Genomic DNA, 19,164 nt, shown 5'->3' with positions numbered 1-19,164 from the left:
GAAAAAGAGTTGTCTATTAAAAAGCGGGTCAAACGGCGTTCTGTAGTTTTTCCAGCTGCAACAGCATCTTATTTAAGGATCAATCAATAGTAACTTATTTCAAAGCTGACAGCAGTAATCTGTGTTTTGCTATGCCAGCAGACGAACAGTCAATTCTTTTTTACACTTAAAGAGCCTGCAAATAGAAACAAATAACATGGTTTTGCCACCCAACAGAATTTCTTGAGAATCTGTAATAAGTATCAAAAAGACACAAAATACAAGGAAATTCACAATAAATAGTATTGTTTGTTTTTTTGGAGGCTGTTGTATGCATGTATGTTTAATTGTAAATACGGTAGGTCGATAAAGATAGAGAGTACAAACGAACGAAGAAAAAAAAAGGTATAGGAATAATCCGAATTCCACGTAAAACCGGAAGGAAGCAAGGACAAACATATGCTGTACACAACGAGTTAGTTATTCTGCATTTTGCATCCTGAATTGGCCCCCTCCCATGTCGAAGAAAAACCAAGTGGTAAAAATGTCTTCTGCTAGTGTGGCCAATTAATTACTTTCTAACAAAAACGTACAAAAATCTTTGTTTACTACAAAATCAGAGGAAAAAGGCGAAGCGCAAAGATAGATCAAAAAGATCCCATCCCTATACAGCAGCAGAATTATTTATAGCAGCAAATGATATTCTTTAAACGAATAGTCAGTATTGTAAACATGCGAAATCGAACGCAAGCGTCAACAAGTAATTTTCTTTTCCTTGATCCCCGAAACGAAAATTTCAGATGAAGAGGGGATTTAACATAATCTTTTATCAAAGGTAGCGAAATTATATCCTAAAACATCAGAAAACTGAAAAATGAAAAGGGGTGAATGACATCAAGTGGATAATGGTCCGCACATCATTGCTGAGATATATGGAAGTTTCAGAACAAAGAAGAAGAATACTAGCATAAGAATTTATGAACAGATGCAACTACTTTGCATTCCCTGGAACACAAATCCATTGACAATAAAGGGGAAATGAATTTAAATTACGTTAGGACAAGCGAAATACTCGAGAAATACGGCGCAGCTTTTTTTTTGCATATGTTTGTGTTATGTCATTATTCTTGTTAATAACAGTTGAGTTGGGCCGAAAAGTAAGACTTTGGTTAATGAGGCACACATCATAGATAAACATTCAACTGCAGTTATTTAATTGAAAAGTACGAACATCGTAGAGCAGAAGATGGAGGACACAGCATGAACACAGTGGGGAAAAATACACACTAAAGTCACGACGAAAAAAGGCCAGGACGTCGACATGAAATCAACAACAACAAAAGCATCACCACATTGGTTACAAAAGAAGATTTTTTTTTTCTTATTTTTTTTTTTTATATATCGAAAAGAAAAAAAAAAGGGAAATTATTTAATATGATGCATATTTACTCTCTCGACATGGATGCTCGGCCCTCCCTCAACATGGGGAGGCATCTGCGTGACAATGTCAAGAATTTTGGTTTTTCTTTTTATACAAAACACAAAAAAGAAAAACGGTATGGAACAGCAGTTATGTCTTTTCCGTGGTCAAAACGAGGCAATTTTTAAAAATAAACAACAACGTAAGAATACGTCGAAGTCAGTACACTTGAAGTATATATAGAAAAAAAGAAATTTCCCATTGACGCTAATTCACCACATTGCAAAAGAAAACCAACTGGAATTTCTACTAACGTTACGGCAATATTAAAACAAACAAACAAACACAAAAAAAAAAACGGACAAAAACGACTTACTCGGTCATTAAATAAGAAAAGGTGTAGAACAGGATCTTAAAAAAAAAAAAAAAAACGAGAGATTGCTGATTTGCATATAACGATGTTATGTCCGGATATCCGATATGTGCCGCGGATGTTTCATCTATTTGCTATTTTCAACGGAAACTCTGCTGCGTGGTCCCTATTTGTAATCGTCGATTCAGGAAAGACGACAGTGGAGGAAGAAGAATTAGCTGGCAGGAATGCTGAGACCGGAATCATTCCCCATCCTTTGGGTAGCTACGGGGCGCAGGAGAGAAGTGGAGTGAGAGAAAACTCAAGAGGATTGATGAGATAAACGAGCATTCTCTTTGATCTCCAAGATGGCTTGCTGGATGCGCTTGATGTGGCCGACTTTGTGGATGCCCAGCTCTTTCAAATCGCGTCGCTCTAACGTAAGTAACTCAGATCCGCGGATGTCGTGCCGGATGAAATCGTCACGGTACTCTTCCAATTGCAGCGATTCCAGCCAGACGGCCACTTCGCTGTTGCCCCAGAGATGGACATTGAGACTAAGATCGACGGACGATGACGACGCGTTGGCTGGACCCGCACTTCGAACACCAGTGCCAACTCCACTAGCGCTGACTGCGCTATCAGACGATCCCATTTCACTGTGGCGATGTCCTCGGCTGGTTGAACGGGAACGCGATTCGGCCGGTCGGCGGAATTTCAATCGGAATAAGCTACTACCTCCTCCTCCTCCACCACTACTACTACTACCACCACCAACACCACCACCTCCACTATTACTTCCGGCTCCTCCTCCACCACCACCACCACCACTAGATTTGACGGCACGTGATTTCTTTTCCGACATCTGTTCAAAAAAGAAAATGAATGGAAAAGACCAAAACCGATGTGAGTTCATTTAGCGCTTCAAATGGAACTGAAAAGGTTTTTGTTTTTTAAATTCCCATGCATTTTTTAGTTATAAATCTAGTATGTTTAGTGATGGATTGAGCGGGTGTGTCAGTGAATGTGTGATTTTTAATTGCTGACTAAAATCAAAAGGGGGAAAGGATTTGCTAGGGCCAGCAGGGTCGGATAGGTTTAGATAATTTGCTCTTAGAGGCTGGAGCAGGGCTCGGCGGAGTGGAAGAGGATGAAGAAGACGGACTAGGGGAAGAGGAATTGGAGCCTACTTCTTCGGGCGTGATAAAGTGCACAAGGCCGTTGATGTCGGTGCATTTGCGCAGCTCGCAGACCACGTGCGATAGTGACGACGATAGTTTCTTCTCCTGATTGGGCCGCAAGTTCTACAAGCCAAAAACATTTTGCTCGTTTTGAGATCAAACAGGACGACGCAATGCCGATTGAATGGTACGAACAAAACTCACGTAGAGGGCAGCCCTCTCTTTCAAGAAATGGTCTGTCTCCAGGTGAAGTTGGCGGACGATGTTGACCAAGTCGGTCAAATGAAGGCGTAAACTCGGCTGTAAAAGAATGAAATAATTACAGAAATCTAATGAACATGAAAATTGCTTGATTGCTATATTACTCCTTCAATGATTTTGCCACCGGGATGCATTTTGTCGAGCATGGCCGACGCTTGAGTAGCAAGGCTGTACAGCTCCTGGTCCAAATCCGGTTGGCTGATGGCCAACAACCGGACGTACCTGTTTCAATGGCAACACAACAGAAAGGTGAATGAAATTTGCCATTTCTTTTCGAACAAGAGAACCCGTTACGATAAACCTGTTAAACAAGTTTCTAAACTAACCTGACTAGAGCCGTCGTAGCTTCCAGGAAGGTAATGAGCACGTGATTTTCATCGTCGCTTAATGACGTACCATGTAACATTTTATGGCCAGCAACCAACTGATATCGCTGTTGTTTCTCTTGCCACGCCTCCAACGATCGTTCAAGAGCCTATCAAACATCATTATAATTATTAATTAACCATAAACCGAACGACGTTGCACAAAAAAAAAAAGGAATAATAATAAAAATTACCCGGTTGCGGCAGAGCATCTGCATGCGATTTTTGTGAACGATGCGGATCAATCCGGGTGGCTGAAGCCAGGCCTCACCGTCCACTTGGACAGGAACACCTTCGTCCCCTAGAATGGTGATTTTCACCGAGTGACACTGGGCAATGCGGTGGTGTTGTAGGTTGATGATACGCGAGGCGGCCATTTGAACGGAGCCGAATACGGCCACCACCTCCAGGACGCGGTCATCGAAGCTGGGCGCAATAAAACAATCGTCTTCTTTGTTACCTCCCCAGAAATTGGTACCGCCCATAAAGCTGGAAAAATTCAAACAATTCATTTGATTTGTTTCTTTAAAAAAAGGAAAACAATCAAAGCGATTGGAATACCTTGGGATGTTGAGGACGACGATTCCTTGCAAACTAGGCAAAGGAATGCGAGTGCCGTCGCATTCCAGTAGAACTCGCTGTTCCAAATTCTTGTAGGTTTTCTGTAGTTTAAACCGAAAAAAAAACAAATTGAAAGTAACTCAGTTGTGACTCGAGGATTGTGCCATAACGAAAGAACCAAATAATAAAAAAATAATAATATGTCCTACTCACTTGGAGCCATTCTTTACTGCCAAGGACTCCGTACCACATGTAGTTGCGCGCTCGAGAGCGGCACTTTTCCGGATGTTCTTCACGTTTCATGTGGAAATCCAGCGTAATCTTGGCATCGATTCCAATGCCAAAATAAGAGTTCATTACGCATTTTTCGTCCATCATGTCACTGAAAACGAATCGTCAAAAGAAAATCAACTTTTTCCCCAATAAAAAGAAAAATTTCATTCAATATTTACGCTGGATCTTCCTCGACATCCATCAGCGGCGAGACGGCAGCGCAAAGGGCGTCGGCATTGGCCAGCAGCACTTTACTAATGAGTCCACCCGTCTCCACATCTGTCAAAATAACAAGCAAAACATTCATTCAATAAGCAGAACTAATTCAGTTGAACGGCCGTAATTGGGTACCCGAAAACCAGAATTTCCTTGTTAATCGAATGTTAGTGTTAGACGCTGTTCAACAACTAGTTTTTTAGATTCTTGTTTATGCCCCGTTGTACCATCACAGACTATAAGATCGTAGACAAGATGAAGTAATAGACCCCAACAGAAATGAAAAAGAGAAAGAAACCGGAAGAGTGCAGCTAAGAAGAGGAAGGAGTCGTAAGAAACAAAAGCTGGACTAACCCACCCCCGGAAAATGTTAAAGCTTACTAGGCCACATAGGAAGGGTAACGAGTGGATTGATGATGGGCATTTTCCGCTTCTTCGTGGCAGCGCAGCCGGAATTGATGGCTTCTCTCTCCTTGCCGGAATGCTGATGCCCGTCTGCCGTCAATTCGTCCGGACTGGGAGGCCGTTGCTGCTGATGGCTGTCCACAGACGACAAGATGGAAGCCAATGAAGCGTGAACCGACGCCCCGCACATCGTTCCAGCCGTCGAATCGATGGACGCCGTGGCCGAGGCTAACAAGGTCGAGCCGCTTGAAATCCTCCGCGACGCTGTTGGAGAAGGTTGAAGTGTTGACGACGTGGCTGGCGACACGGGCACGGCGAGCAGGCGACTACTCATTTCATCGCCGCTGCCCGTTGCCCGTGTCGCTGGCCGTGAAACGGTCGTCGGTTCGTGCTCGTGACACACCGATATGCTCGGTGGTGTTGGTGTGAGTCTACTAGTGGGTGTAGGTGAGCGATAGGTGACCGGGTACGGTGGTAAAGTGGTAAGAAAGGTGGTCTGTGCATGCCTCCTAGCACGTTTCACGTCGGCTTCGCAAGACACAGGATTCCAAACAGGAAGAAATACCCGGTAAAGGAGAAAACAAAAAGACAAATGGAAGATTTCGAACAACAAAGGGTTTTGGTTTTTTGTGTTTTGTTTTTTTACGGAACAGTAATAGAAAAAGAAAGATCTAGCGGGGGTAAAAACAAGGATACCCACAACGCCACGATACACACACATTACGACACCCAGACAACGAGGGGAAAATGCGGGACCAGAATTATTATTATTATTATTTTTTAAAAATATTTTCTTTGAAGAGAAAAGGGACAACCAGGACCCATCGGAGTGTGAAACTCAAAGCATGGCAATCAACATGCAAACCGTTAAAAAAAGAGTTAGGATTTGTTTTGTTAGCAGGTACGACTACGGTGTGGAGTGGGGAAAAGGTGGAAACCGATTTCCTTTTTTTTTTTTTTTTCCTTTTAAAATATTCACGTTCGTCGCCGTATTTTGTCGTCATCCGTCAACATGTTTACATATCAAAGCGGAAAAGAATCAGAGAAAAGAATCAGTACCTCGTGCTGCGGCAGCGGCATTGGTCCGTTCGGCAACCGGCTCTTCGGCGCCTTCGACGACCCGCTCGCCCAGTCGAGCAATGGCCGCTGTTTCCAGAGCTTCCTCTTCGTCTTCGTCTTGCACTTCGACAGCCAACTCCGTCGGTTCTGCTTGACGGCTATGCTCCGCCTCGTCTTTGGCCGGCCTCGCCTGACTGCTGTCCTCGCTGGAAGGCGGTTCGACTACCACGCTGATGTTGACCTGCTGCGGAGACCGCAAGATGGGCTTCACTTCCACTTCGGCCGGTTCCTCATCGAGTTCCACGCCTAATTCGAGACAATCGATTATTATCGGAGCCAACCAGATCGCAGTGTGATGAACAATTGAAACTGTACTGACTGGCTACGTTGTCGCGAGCTTCAGTGTCTTCATCAAAGACGTCAATGGGTACATCTTGCAGACTGTCCGTGTCGGCGAATTCCAGCGGGACGGGCAGGGCTAAAGCCGAGTAATCAAATTCGCACGACGTCCGCGTTTCCGATGCGTCGGGCACTGGCGATATGGCGTTCAATTTCGCTTGCAGGCTGAGCATGGCTGACGATCGGTCTTCATCGCCTTCGCTTTCTGCTGACTCCTGATGCGAAACGTAACAACTCCGGCCGGCAGAGGGCGGTCGTGGTGAGGAGGAACTGCTGCGCGGCCTTTGCGGTTGAGTGTTGGGAGGTGTGGCCATCCGGTAGAAAACGGGGGGATTAGGATAACGGATGGGAGAGGTGGGCAGCAACGGGAAGTTGGTAGTCAGCGATGGGGCCATGGGAATAGGCGACGGGCAGGGCGAAGGCTCGCTGGAAGAATCGCCTCCGCCGATGGCGCTGTACAGTTGCAACAGCGCCATGGGCATGGCAGCGGATTTGGCGGCTGCGCTGCAAGTCTGTTTCATCGTCTTCTCGTCCGAGACGGGCGAATCATCCGGATGGGTGACAATCAATTTGATATCGCTTCCGCCGCTGACCATGCCGGACGTTTGACTGGCACTGGTCGAGTGCATCGAACGCGACGGAATGATTCCATTCTGTTCGTCCAGCGCCCTCTCAGCGTGTTCAATAATCTGACGGACGGCTTTCTTCAAACTGTTGGCTCTCGACATCAACGCTTCTCTTTGACTGAATTTGGCTCTCTGTTTTTTTTTATGGGGACATCGTTAAAAGAAGATGAATTAGTTTATCTTTTGATATTTTAAAAAATAAAAATAAAAATTGAAGATTCCATTGACTGACCACTTTACGCACTCCTTTCTGGCGCGCAGCACGGCCTTCATTTCGCGATTCTTTGGCCTCTTTGGACGTCTTCAGCATTTCTGGATGTTCCTGATGAGAAGAGAAAGAATGTGAATACAATAGTAATTGGTTAACATACAACAACAACAACAAAAAAGGGACGAATAACGTACGGAAGATTCGACGTTATCAGGGGATTCCTCTTCGTCGACACTGGCCCGCGGAGTGCCAACATGAAGGGGTGAGGCTTCTTCATGCAACGTACCGAGAAGTTGGTCCAGCTTCTCATTGAGCACGCGGCATTTCTGGGCGATGGATTCATCACCACTTGCCAACGATGACGCATTGTCATCGGCCGCGTGAAGACCGGCCATCTTGCCAATAAATTCTTTGATTGTCTCGCACAGGATTCTGAAAATGTTCGCAAACATTTTGTTTTTAACGTAAAAAAAAAACAAGGTCTTCTCTTTCTTTCCATTACTCACTTGGCAGAGGAAATGACGGACGTGTGTTCGTCGGATTGCAAAATCTTGCTCAGGTGATTGACAATGGAATCCTCAAAGGCGGTAATGGGCTCGTAAGGCAGGACGACTTTGGCCGCAGGTAAAGGCATGCTCCGCTCTGAGGTGAAAATACTCCACCTGGATTTTTAGAAAAAAAACAAACAGAGCCATCTATGAGTCACAAATCTTCTCAATCTGAAAAAAAAAAATAAAAATTATGCACAAAATTGACCTATCGAGCATTTTGACGGATGCTTTTTCATAGCGTTCCAGCAACTGGGGTAGATGGGCATCGTCATCGCAAACACTGCCCCAGCCGATAACACGCGCCAGATCATTTCCCGTGCCGAGTGGCAGCACTCCAATCTGGCATTGCTTCTGCACACAGCCAATGGAACCATATTTGTTAGTGACAAGTGTAAAGTATGTGTGTCCAGTCATCTCTTGATGTTATTAAACAAGAGAAAAGATGGGGGGAAAGAGGGCACTCACATCCATATGGAGTTTGTCGATTTCGGAAAGGACCCAACCGATAGATCCATCGCCGCTGCAAATAAGGATCCGGAACGGATCAAAGTGCCGGAATAACCTCAATCTGTCGGCAACAGAACACGGCCAAAGGTACAAGGGTGGAAAAAAAAAAAGAAGACGATGGTTAGAACGGGTTATTCAGAAAATGGAGTCAACAAAAAGATTAATGGGATATGACGTCATTTTGCTTTCAACGGCAGGCATACACACGGAAAAAAAGAGGCTCACCCAAGGCCGGGTCCGCCGTTCATTAGATCAAACACTTGAGCTGGATTGAGAAGCTGTTTGAAACGTCGCAGGAACTTGACGCCTTGGTTGTCTCCCGATTTGGAATTGACAAAGACCAACAGAGGACTGCAACCCTGCGGACGGACGGCATCCCAAGCTTCGTCCGTGCCTGGATCATTTCGGTACAGCCACAAAGAAACGCAAATAAAATGCAAAATAGTTTTTTTTTTTTAACGAACGTTGAATTGAAACGGGAATTTCATAAGCATAAATAGGAAAACTGGATATATTGAGCTAATAATGCCCTCCCTTCACGCAACCACCGAATTTGAATTTTCATATGTCTCTCCCCTTGGCCAACACCGGTTGAAAGTCAATTTAGGTCACCAGGGCTCGTGACAGTGATGGATTTATTTCCCCTGTTTTTTAAGCAGAAACAGTCTTTGGCTCTCAACAAAGAAACGCGATACCCCCCCATTCTTCTTTCAATCATTTTTTTTTTAAACTACTATCAAGGGCGTTGTCGCCATATTTGCGTGCGTATCTGTACAGATTAGCCGCGGGCAAGCAAAGCGAGCGTGCTGGGTGTGTATTTGACCGAGTTTTCCCTTTTGTTTGGACTTTCGCCTTCCATCATAGTAGCCGTGTGTATACGCACCGACGCTGTGAAGAGCCGTGGGCGGGACGATACTGACTCGGCAGGGACCCAACGGGCATCGGACGGGGTATTGTGGGCGGCAGGCCGTGTGAACCATAGCCCGGCACCACAGGCAGCGCCAATCTTGCAGTCTACGTCATCATTGTGACAACAGAAAAAATGAAAAAAAAAAAACGAATGTAAATAATAAACAAAAAACCGGACGACTAGTTGATGATGTCCCGAAAGAAAAGAAAAACACAAAAATTTTGTAGGGAGGAAGGATTCACCTGAGCACCGATCCACACGTTTTGTCGCAAACGGAACATTTAGCCGAGACGGGCAAATTGCCCTCCATCCACTGATGTGGCATGGCAATATTCTAAAGAGAATTAAATACGAGTATTAAAATAAAAAAAAAAATAGAGATGAAATATATTACAGGAGAATTATTGAAATTACCCCTTCGTCATCTTCGATGATGTCCTTGCCGACACTGGCCAATGTCGTCCATTTGCAGTTGTTGATGGCTTTGACGGCGCATCGCTTGTGCGATTTGAATTTGCAAACTTCGCAGCTCAATCCGTGCGACGTAACTCCTGTACAAAATTTTGGGCGGCCAATTCAAAACAATCAAATGCTGCACATCATTTCTCAGTTTTTCTCACCAGAAAGAGCTTCGCGGCAAACGTTGCAGTAGGTGGGTCTAGCGTGTGACGTAGCGTACCAATTATGCCGGCCCGATAAGAAATCGTGATGATCAGCGCTCTATTTCATGCAACGACGGCACAAAAAAATCAAATCAAATGAGTATTTTTCTTTCAACATCATCGTATCGACCGGGCAACGTGAAAAAAAAAAGGGGGTTGGTTATCCAACCGCTTCCGGCGTTGAATGTTTCCAGTCTTTTTTTTATTTTTCTAAATATTGGAGAGAACACGGTGAACGTGTGTGTGACCGCCCACGACAGCCCCCCCAATTTTTCATCGTGACCAGTTCACGAAACACGAACTGCGTGTAAAGCCGTGTAAAACACATTGACAATAACTTACATCGTAATATTCCTTGTTGGCGGCTGCCTTCAACGCCGTGATCCATTCTTCCATCTCTCGCCTTGATTCGGCGCACAAGACGAGCGAGCGGAACGGAGTGATGACCTAGTTTTTTTTTTGGTTTTTTTTTGGGGGCGAGTCCGTTTGTCCCGACCGACGACCAAACGTTTTTGTTTATTTTAGAAGACGGCCAAAATCAATGACATCGTCGTCATGCCATTCGGTGTTTGTTGATGTTCAAGTGTCGCCGCCATTGTCATCGCGGGGCGAAATGGTTCCAAGTTCCCGGCAAATCACGAGGTCGGATGGAAATAATACACACACACACACACATAGAAAAGAATAGAAGAAGAATAGAAAAAAATAAGATTACGTTATCTCAAGTTTAACACGAAGAGAAGGGGAAGGAAACAAAAAAGTATGGGAGGAGGCGCCATCGATCGATTTGTCCCATCGACGCCATAGTCAATAGATTTGTTCCAAAACGTATTGAATAATGTGAAAGAAAAATTTAACTTCAATGTAGTACACAACTTGCCTATTAACCTTAAGGTCTTTATGGCCAACTCCAATAAAAATGTTACATTTTTTTTTGTTGATGTTTCGCGGTTCACATCGTTGCGCTTCAGTGACTCAATAACTCCCAGTGTCTCCCGCTTTCGCCGAATCTCCCTCCCCTTCCGCTCGCCTTTTGTACGTTATGAAAAGTTGAACAAACAACAAAACGACGTAAAGAAAGAAAAGCTTGAGATCCAACTTCCGAGAAACGGAAAGAGAAAAGGTTTTACGCTGCCTGCCTTTTTTTTTTTTTTTAAGTCAAACTGCATTGATACAAGACGCAAACACACAGAGACAGGAGCGCAAAACCCGCACACTACATTTCGGGTTTGGTGAAGCGTTTTTTTTTCTCTCTTTTTCCTCCGCTTTTTCGTCTTTCTTTTAAGTCAATGCGTATATACTGCAGCCATGGATATATGTGCAACGGGACGGAAATAGCTCGCTGGCCCTCCTCGTGAGCTGGAGCCGGAACACATACACGAAATCGTATAGGGAAGGATGAAAAGCAGGAAGAAAAAAAAAAAACAGAACGGATCGATGACAGATAGAAAACGAGGGTGTCCCCCTACACTCTACATATCGTATTATAGTTATAGGAGAGTGTACTGTTTTTTTTTTTTTTACCTGGAAGCTATGGTTGGCGTTCTTGGTGCTGCACTCGGCGACGCTCAAATCCGGAAGGCTGATCTCGTCAAAGATCACAGACTGTCCACATAGAAAGAAAAAAAAAACAAAAATGTATTAAAATAATTTTTTAATTACAACTCAGCAGAAGCGAACACAGAAATAAGAAAACGGATATTCCGTCCTGCCAGGAAGAAAAAAAAACAAAACAAATCTCATTAACCAAAAAAACTCCACTAATGAGTTCATCACTCACTGACGATGGGAAATGGCATGCCATTTGCCACCTGGCCAATTTCCCGTTTTTAAACGACCGACGGGCAACACACACAGCATTCGCAATTTCTCTAGTTACTTATTAATCGGTCGCCTGGGAAATGTTACAGGCCATCAATACGAGACTCGTACAGCCCACACCCTGCCCCCCCGCTTTTACGCTAGCCATTTGGCAGAGATGGGGAGTGCTAACGAGCTGTAATGAGCTATTGCGTTACTCTTAACTTCTTACACAGTTATGACTAGCGTACAATGGCAATAGTTTTCATCGAGATCCCGACCCGATAAAGGGAGAGAAAATGGCCACTATTAAATGCAAACGACGTGCCTGACGGGCATCCCAGCGCTTTTGGCTGGATCCAGCCGCGAGGAAGGAATGGAAATTGCGGGATTCCGTGTACAAAATGTGAAGGGGGGGGGATCCTGAGCGCTAAAACTTCTGCGCAGCGTGAAAGACGATGAGCAGGGATAACGGCATCACTCAAACTTTGAAAATTTAAAGCCAACCGACTGTGAAACGAAGCCTTTGACAAACTTAACATTTTTTTTTTTTATTTGACTGCGTTATCTTCTTTCATCGATCGGGGCACCAATCTGTCGTTTCGCCTACTATGTCTTTAGACACTACGGCCGAGTTCTCGATGATCATTCGATAATGATTCCCACTATCTATCCACCGACCCAAACATCTACTCGTAACGAGGGGCTTACGTAACGCTACATCAAAAGTCGAGTAGGTAGAAGAGAGTCGACAAGGAGCTCCACAAGAGGGTGGCTGCTCTTAGCTCTCTTTGATCTCGCCACGAAAGAAAAGGATCCATTTCCCCCATTTTTTTTTTCTTTCTTTCTTTCTTTTCACGACATTAATGTAACGTCGTAAGAGAAGATGCTCTTTGCCCATCGTGGATCTACCGGCCTGCAACGCCACTACTTCTACCTCTTTTTGGAAACCGGAGACGGTGTGCGCGCCTTGCTGAATTGCATAAAACCCGCCACACAGAGCCGTTACACACTCAAAGTTATTACGGATTGGAGCTTGGCTTGACATTCAATTTCGTTACGTTCTTCCCTTCTTTCTTATCTACCTCTACACACAAGGCTGCAGAACAGAAGAAGGATGTTTCTTTTTTTGCCCTAACTTCTCTCTCTTGTCCTCTTATTGTCTATTGAGTCGTTGCAAAAAATAAAAATAATTATAAGGGACAGCTTCTCAACATTATCATGGGTTTCGCGTTACAAGGCACATCATTTTCCATCCTCTTAAAGAAGAAGAAGAAGTAGAAAAAGAACCAGCCGGGAAAGCCCTTGACACCGCCACCTTTAATATTGCATCTTTAAATTTAGCGATCCATACGGAAGCAGAGCAAAAAAAAAAGCCGAGATGAAAAGACAAATTAGGAATTACTGGAACTGGAAGATAAAATAATAATAATATTTAAAAAAAAAAAAACGACGTGAATTGTCAACCGGGAAACATCACAAAAGCGCGAAAAAAGATCATTTTTAAGTGATCTATTATTAGTAGTAATTCGTCAACCAAATGATTTGAACCATCCGCCAGTCTCGCTTAACCTTAAACCTTTCACGTTAACAGATAATGTCCGCATCGTGCTTCCCTTTCGTTTGCAATCAAAGGCAGAGGAAATGAATTCACCTGGACGACGCTCCATCCGAGACAGATTCAACAGATGGGCACACACAAAATGAAGATTTCCAATTGGGACATTTATTTATTTATTTTTTTTTAAATAAAAGGAACAAGTTCTCTTGACGTCAGTGCCCCACCCGTTATTGTTTCCTCTTATCGCACCAAAAATGCTTCTAGCTCATTCCCCCCCCTTTTTTTTTCTCTCGGGTTTTTTTATGGATCAATCTTCTTTTGTTCGATTACAAGTAAATCGCTTTCCTTCCTTGTTTCCTCTGTGCATCAAGCAAGAGAAAACGAGAGTGATTGAAACTCGAATGGCAAACGACGCGGGAATACCCCGCGGGAGCAGGATTTTCTTGTTTGCGTGTTATCTTTCTAAGAACATAATAAAATAACGCGAGGAATACAACCAGTCTGGGATGCCTCAAAGTGGTTGTTCCATTATGTATCCAAGTAAAGTGGTCGTCAACCAGCGCCCGAACGCACCTGCGAATCACGTCCCTCTCTTTCTGCGTTACCAGCGTGACGTCAATCCCCGGAAATATTTATTTACCAACGCGGTTGTTAACCAACAAAAGCTTCAAACTAAAGAGATTTATTGTTCAAACCGAACAATTTTATAAAAAAAAAAAAAGGGGGGGGTGGGGACATCCGGATTGGAAGCAAATCAAACCAGTTGTAGATTTAGAAATACAACATGATCTACGGCGGAGGTGGGGAACCTTGACATCAGCAGCACACTTTCATGTTGTAATTCATATTCAAACACGATTGCGAATTTGTAAACAGACAATTTCTACCAAGACCGATTGCGCGATGACTAAACACACGGAGAGAAAAGTGAGTGATCAATTTGAACTGAATGTGTCAAACCTGATGTAGGATGATGGATTGCGCCGTGATGGCTGAGGCAATCGTCAAGGTTTTTAATTCACACAAAAAACAGAAAGTTAAACAATTGTTTCGAATTTTCGTCGTCAATCATTCAAAATGCTGACAAGTTAAGAAACGAAAACAACAACAACAACAAAATAGTTTCACGCCGACGACGAGGCTATCGAACGGCCGTTTCGATCGTGACTGACGAATTTGTTGCGACTGCGGTGCATTCCCTTCGCCGATCTCCTGTTTATACTTCGGCGCCTCTGCGTGAACCCACCACCAACAACCGAAATCTTTACAGCGCATGACTATACCGGGGCTACTACTACGGCACAACAAATACATTTCGACCATCGACAACTATTGGGTTGTTGTTTATTTCTCTTCGTTCGGCTGCTGTACCGCGGGAGTGAAGCACCAGAGAAGAGGCCGTAGCGCTTTTCATTTAAAGAAAAGAAGAGCGCGGCGAGCAAATAGAGCAATTTTACAGATCCGTACTAAGACTCATTTAATCCCCTTGAAAACAATGGGCTATAGAGAGACACAAGAGGGGAGGAAAGAACCTGGAACAATCATCTGTCGTTTACTTGGAGTTACGAACATCCTTCCCAATGTCTCCCTGTTATAACGTTGTTGCCTTTTGTGTGTTCACCCGAAATGCGGCTCGGCGCTACCTCCGTGTAGATAGAAGAGGAGGGAAAGCCCCCAAGGAGCCGGGATAATTGGTCGATCGATACACAAACCGAGGCAGAAGACCCAACCGTCTCGGGCAAAGAAAAAAAAAGAGAGTTCGACACACAAAGTGGCAAACGCCACTGCAGTGGTAAAAAACAATGCAGTGGCAAAAGCAAATCATTTCTAATGAGCTACCCAAGAAAAAAAAAACGAATAAAGGTAACCATGGTAACGTGTCAACTCAAATATTTAAAAAAAAAAAAAGCTACCGATGGCGGGGCAGAGAGGTGTGATGACGGCACACACACCACCTGTTATCCGGTGCGTGTTTCTTCTTCATTATCCTAAGAATTCATCAGTTTGGGCTTGCAAAAGCCAGCCCAATTAAGATGCCGAGTGAAATTGAAAGCGAAATGACGACGACGACGACGCAGTTGAGCATCGATCTCTGCCTCCTGGGAAGCAACAAAAGGGGTGCAAGAGGATGAAGGATCTTTCGAAACGGAAGATGATGAGCACAGAGGCCGTTCAGTCAGGCACCGAAGAGCCATCAACAGTTGAGAAGATGAAAACGAGAGTCAGATCTGGCAAAATTGCGACGTTCAATTTGCTGAGCTGGGCCACTCTTCAAGACGTAAGGGGTAATAGACAATATACGCTGCAATACAAGACATGGTGCAAGTGTTTAGCTCATTTCTGCACTGCCATTGGGGAGAGCCATTTGAACGAGCATCTCAACAGTAATGCACGGGGACGCAAATGGGCCAGGCCAACTTCGTTTGACAAGTGGGGAGAACGAAAGCGACGACAAGCGAGACCGTCGACGACATAAAACATAAAGGGCAAACAAATTGGGCAATACAAAACGACCTTTTCGGTGGCCCTGTCTGTGTGTACATCAAACGCAACACACACGAAAAATTCTCCTTTCTTTTGTTTTCAAATGTCAACAACAGAGTAGGGCCCGGTGCCTAAAGTTGAATCGATGCTTGCCCTCTGCAGGAACGTTATGCCCCTCAAAATGGTTTTTCGCACACACATCAACGACAAAACTACTCACAGACAAAAATCGATCGCCTCGCTTTTCGTTCGTCTTAGAAGAACTACTGAAAATAATAACCCTTCGCTCCACAGACGATTTTATCGACAAATGCCAATAACCCCTCACAAAGGCGGATCGCTCTGCTTTGATTCTGTCACTAATTTTCGGGCGTTTCATGTCTTCAATCAAAAACAAGGCCCAAAAATAGAACACGGCAAGGCAGCGAAGAATAACAAAAGCGAAAGGTCGTTTGTATGGGGGAGGCACAATCTGGGCGGTTGCTTCATCGAGCCGTGGGTTTTCGGCTGAAAGTGGAAACTTTGTTACCGCTGCTTTTGTTCTTGTAGACCAATCATCTCATCGGGTCGTACCTTGTGATCTTCTCTAGTGATCACGATGACGTGCGCAACACCAAGGAGAAAATGCCAATCTCATCATCAGGTAAAAGGAGAAAAGGGTTGAAAGAAACCCCCCCCCCCCAAAAAAAAGACTAGTCACTAACAACGACGTTGCACACAAAGGAACGACGACGACACACCTCTTCCACCCTTTTTATTTCTTCCAAGGAAAAGACGTCATTGGGTAACACCTGCCCAAGCTGGCTACGAAAAGCATGTTCATCACCGTCGAACACACTAAATATACACGAACGTTTTGAATAATTTAAAAATGCAATGCAATCGGTAGGCAAAAATTCTGAGCGTTCGTTTATCCTTTCAAATCGGATACGCCACCACGACAACAAAGAAAGAAAAAAAAAAAGATTCAGTCGTATCAATCATCTGTCAAAAAGCAATCCAATGAAAAGCGGAGGCTGGTACGTAAGAGACGGGGGCAACAATCGATATCGTAGGCACCTTCATCTTATCGTATATCGACAAACTGTGGGAACATACGCCTGCCATTCGTACGTACGTTCTAACTGTCCCTTTAAAAAGAAAATCAAATCTAGGGTGATATTCCATCAGCCACTGCCGTCATCACCACCTGCCGGATCGTATTATCGATTTTGTTAGGCAACAACAAGACCTACCCCCGTACGCCTGTCAATAAGAGGGAGACTCTCAGAGTTTGCGATGTGCAACGGGTTACACGAACAACAGGCGTTCGTGCACCGCGGAAGAAAAAAAGAACTAACCAAAGTAAAAAAAAAAAGAGAGAAAGAGAGAAAAAGGTTCAGATCGATGAGCTGCTGGCACACTACACTACTACTATACTACTACTATGCACCACTCCAAAGTGAAACAAGAAGAGAAAAAAACAACCAAACAATGCGAGTGAAAGCGCGACAAGGCGAAAGGAATGTGTTGGTGGTTGTTGTTGACCGTGTAACCGGATCGAGGGCAGATCGATTTCCTTTCACTTTCTCTCTTTTCTGACCCTGTCTGTCTGTCTACGCGAAAGAGATAAATTATCGATAAATTATACGCACCTTTGTATCTTTTGCATAGTAAAGCGTCCGGCCTTTGAGCTTAAAGTAGCGCCTTCGCCATCGTTGGAAGGACGACGTCTGCTTCATCAGGAATCCCTCACGCGTGCAAACCTGTAACAACCACAGCGATATTAGACTATACCGTAGTAGGTCAATAGGTTGACAGATAGACTCGTAATCAAGCGACACGCAGCATATTCGTGGGCATCGGGTCTGGCTCATTCAATCCACGGACAGGACCAACGAAGGGACAATTACTTTTCATTTGACGAGGCGAACGGACGTGAACCAACGGCTTTTGTTGGCTTAGGTCCAAGGATCGATACGAGTAAAATCTCGTGCCGTTCTAGCTGTATGTACATGCACACAGGGCCCGTGAGGGAATAAAAGGAACGAAAACTAGGCCAATGGATGAGGGGGAGGCTTTCGTTACTCCCCCGACATGCCTCTCTTTCTATGGCTCATCACGCACCCATGCGGAAGCGAACAAAAGTCATGGGCCCATCGCTTCCGTGGCTAAAAGCCAGCCAAAGACTTGACAAGAAGATGATGAGAGACGTTTAAAGATGGGGAATTTACGAAGAAAAAAATTATACTGTTGGGGTGTTTTAACTGAATCGCTAGCCGAAACGCACGCTCGTAAGACCGGCTAATCAATAATTGAATGCCGGATTTGGCGGGGAGGGGGATTTCCCATCAACTTGATGGTATAAATGGTTCACTGTTGCTATTTCAAGAGGGAACTCTCTATTTTCTCTTCTGCTAGATGGTTGGCATGGTGGCGTTTGGAGCTTCACACTGCTAATGAACTGCTTCATATTATTTTGTATACCTGAAACTTATAACACAAAGACTAAAGTAAAACAAATATATTTATAAAAAAAAGTGTATACATGACTATGGAGGCAAAAGTACCCTCTACAGGCAGTTTGTTGTTCCTAATTATTGTAATATTTTTTGCTGAGTTTTTATACTTTCTCCTATTGTCAGAACAGTACGGTGCTCAGCCATGGAGAGTGCAGCATGCTATGCAACTTTTTTTAATGAAACTTCTTGCCTATTCGTCCTGCATTGGGATGGCTATGTTGATTGTTTTAGGAATTAATGTATGGTAGCCAGGGATTGTTGAAAGAGCTAAGAAGGAAATGTCTGCTTATTCTAATAGGAATATGCTTCTTTACCGATGATTTGATGTTCTTGTTGGTTGAGAACCTCCGGTGGAAAGACTTGGCAGGCTCGGTCTCCCCATCACTTTCAGAGGAGTCATCACCCACTGCTGAGACAGGCTTTGTGGAGATTGTGGTTTCATTTGCCGCCATAAGACTGAAGAAATGATGATCAGCTTTCCAAACTCTCCTTTGACCAAGAAAATGGGGCAGCGTTGGCCTGTTGGACAAAGGTCTCGACACCTTGGTGAAACGATGGCGAGAAACCTTGTTTACTCTGAGACAAACAAGCACAACACCCCCTACAACATAATTTCAAACCATGAGGCACCATATGGAGCCTACCACGAGTAAATCTCTCGGCACTATGCTCGATTGGACCAATTCATTTGGATATTCTTTCACTGCTCTTCTCGGCAGGCCTCTCTCTAACACCACTGTTTGTCAATGGGGTATTTGTCGAAAACTTTTTAAGAACAGGGCTGCATCACGTCACCCACAGAAGAGCGAAAGCAGCCGAAAGCCGAAACGCCCCGGAGCAGTATGTTAATGAAAAATCCAACACCTTAGCATGGCTGCCG

At 44.3% G+C, this 19,164-nt stretch overlaps 1 protein-coding gene across 5 annotated transcripts; it reads right to left on the bottom strand.

Annotated features, from left to right (window-relative positions):
- Positions 1–215: 215 nt before the first annotated feature.
- On the bottom strand, positions 216–19,114 carry LOC116921247 (diacylglycerol kinase delta). 5 transcript variants are annotated; one of them, XM_032927515.2, is made up of 26 exons: positions 18,599–19,114; positions 17,418–17,528; positions 11,463–11,543; positions 10,281–10,385; positions 9,897–9,996; positions 9,691–9,827; positions 9,519–9,610; positions 9,250–9,380; positions 8,592–8,760; positions 8,325–8,427; positions 8,065–8,210; positions 7,815–7,970; positions 7,503–7,740; positions 7,330–7,419; positions 6,452–7,229; positions 6,073–6,378; positions 4,990–5,541; positions 4,572–4,671; positions 4,333–4,501; positions 4,120–4,220; positions 3,753–4,047; positions 3,520–3,668; positions 3,298–3,415; positions 3,137–3,232; positions 2,942–3,055; positions 216–2,616 (listed from the first exon to the last, which is right to left on the bottom strand). In XM_032927515.2, exons 1-26 carry the CDS (start codon positions 18,734–18,736, stop codon positions 2,074–2,076), a joined length of 5,118 nt encoding a protein of 1,705 aa, XP_032783406.2. In that variant the 5' UTR covers positions 18,737–19,114; the 3' UTR covers positions 216–2,073. The 5 variants fall into 5 exon arrangements, with proteins under 5 accessions (XP_032783406.2, XP_045028798.1, XP_045028801.1 ...); XM_045172863.1 differs by having other exon boundaries at positions 4,990–5,277; XM_045172866.1 differs by lacking the exon at positions 4,990–5,541 and having other exon boundaries at positions 18,599–19,113.
- Positions 19,115–19,164: the final 50 nt, after the last annotated feature.

This window comes from Daphnia magna, linkage group LG4 (assembly GCF_020631705.1).
Source record: "Daphnia magna isolate NIES linkage group LG4, ASM2063170v1.1, whole genome shotgun sequence".
Lineage (NCBI taxonomy): Eukaryota > Metazoa > Arthropoda > Branchiopoda > Diplostraca > Daphniidae > Daphnia > Daphnia magna.
Note: the sequence above shows the minus strand (reverse complement) of the source record. Positions and strands in the feature narration are given on the sequence as shown.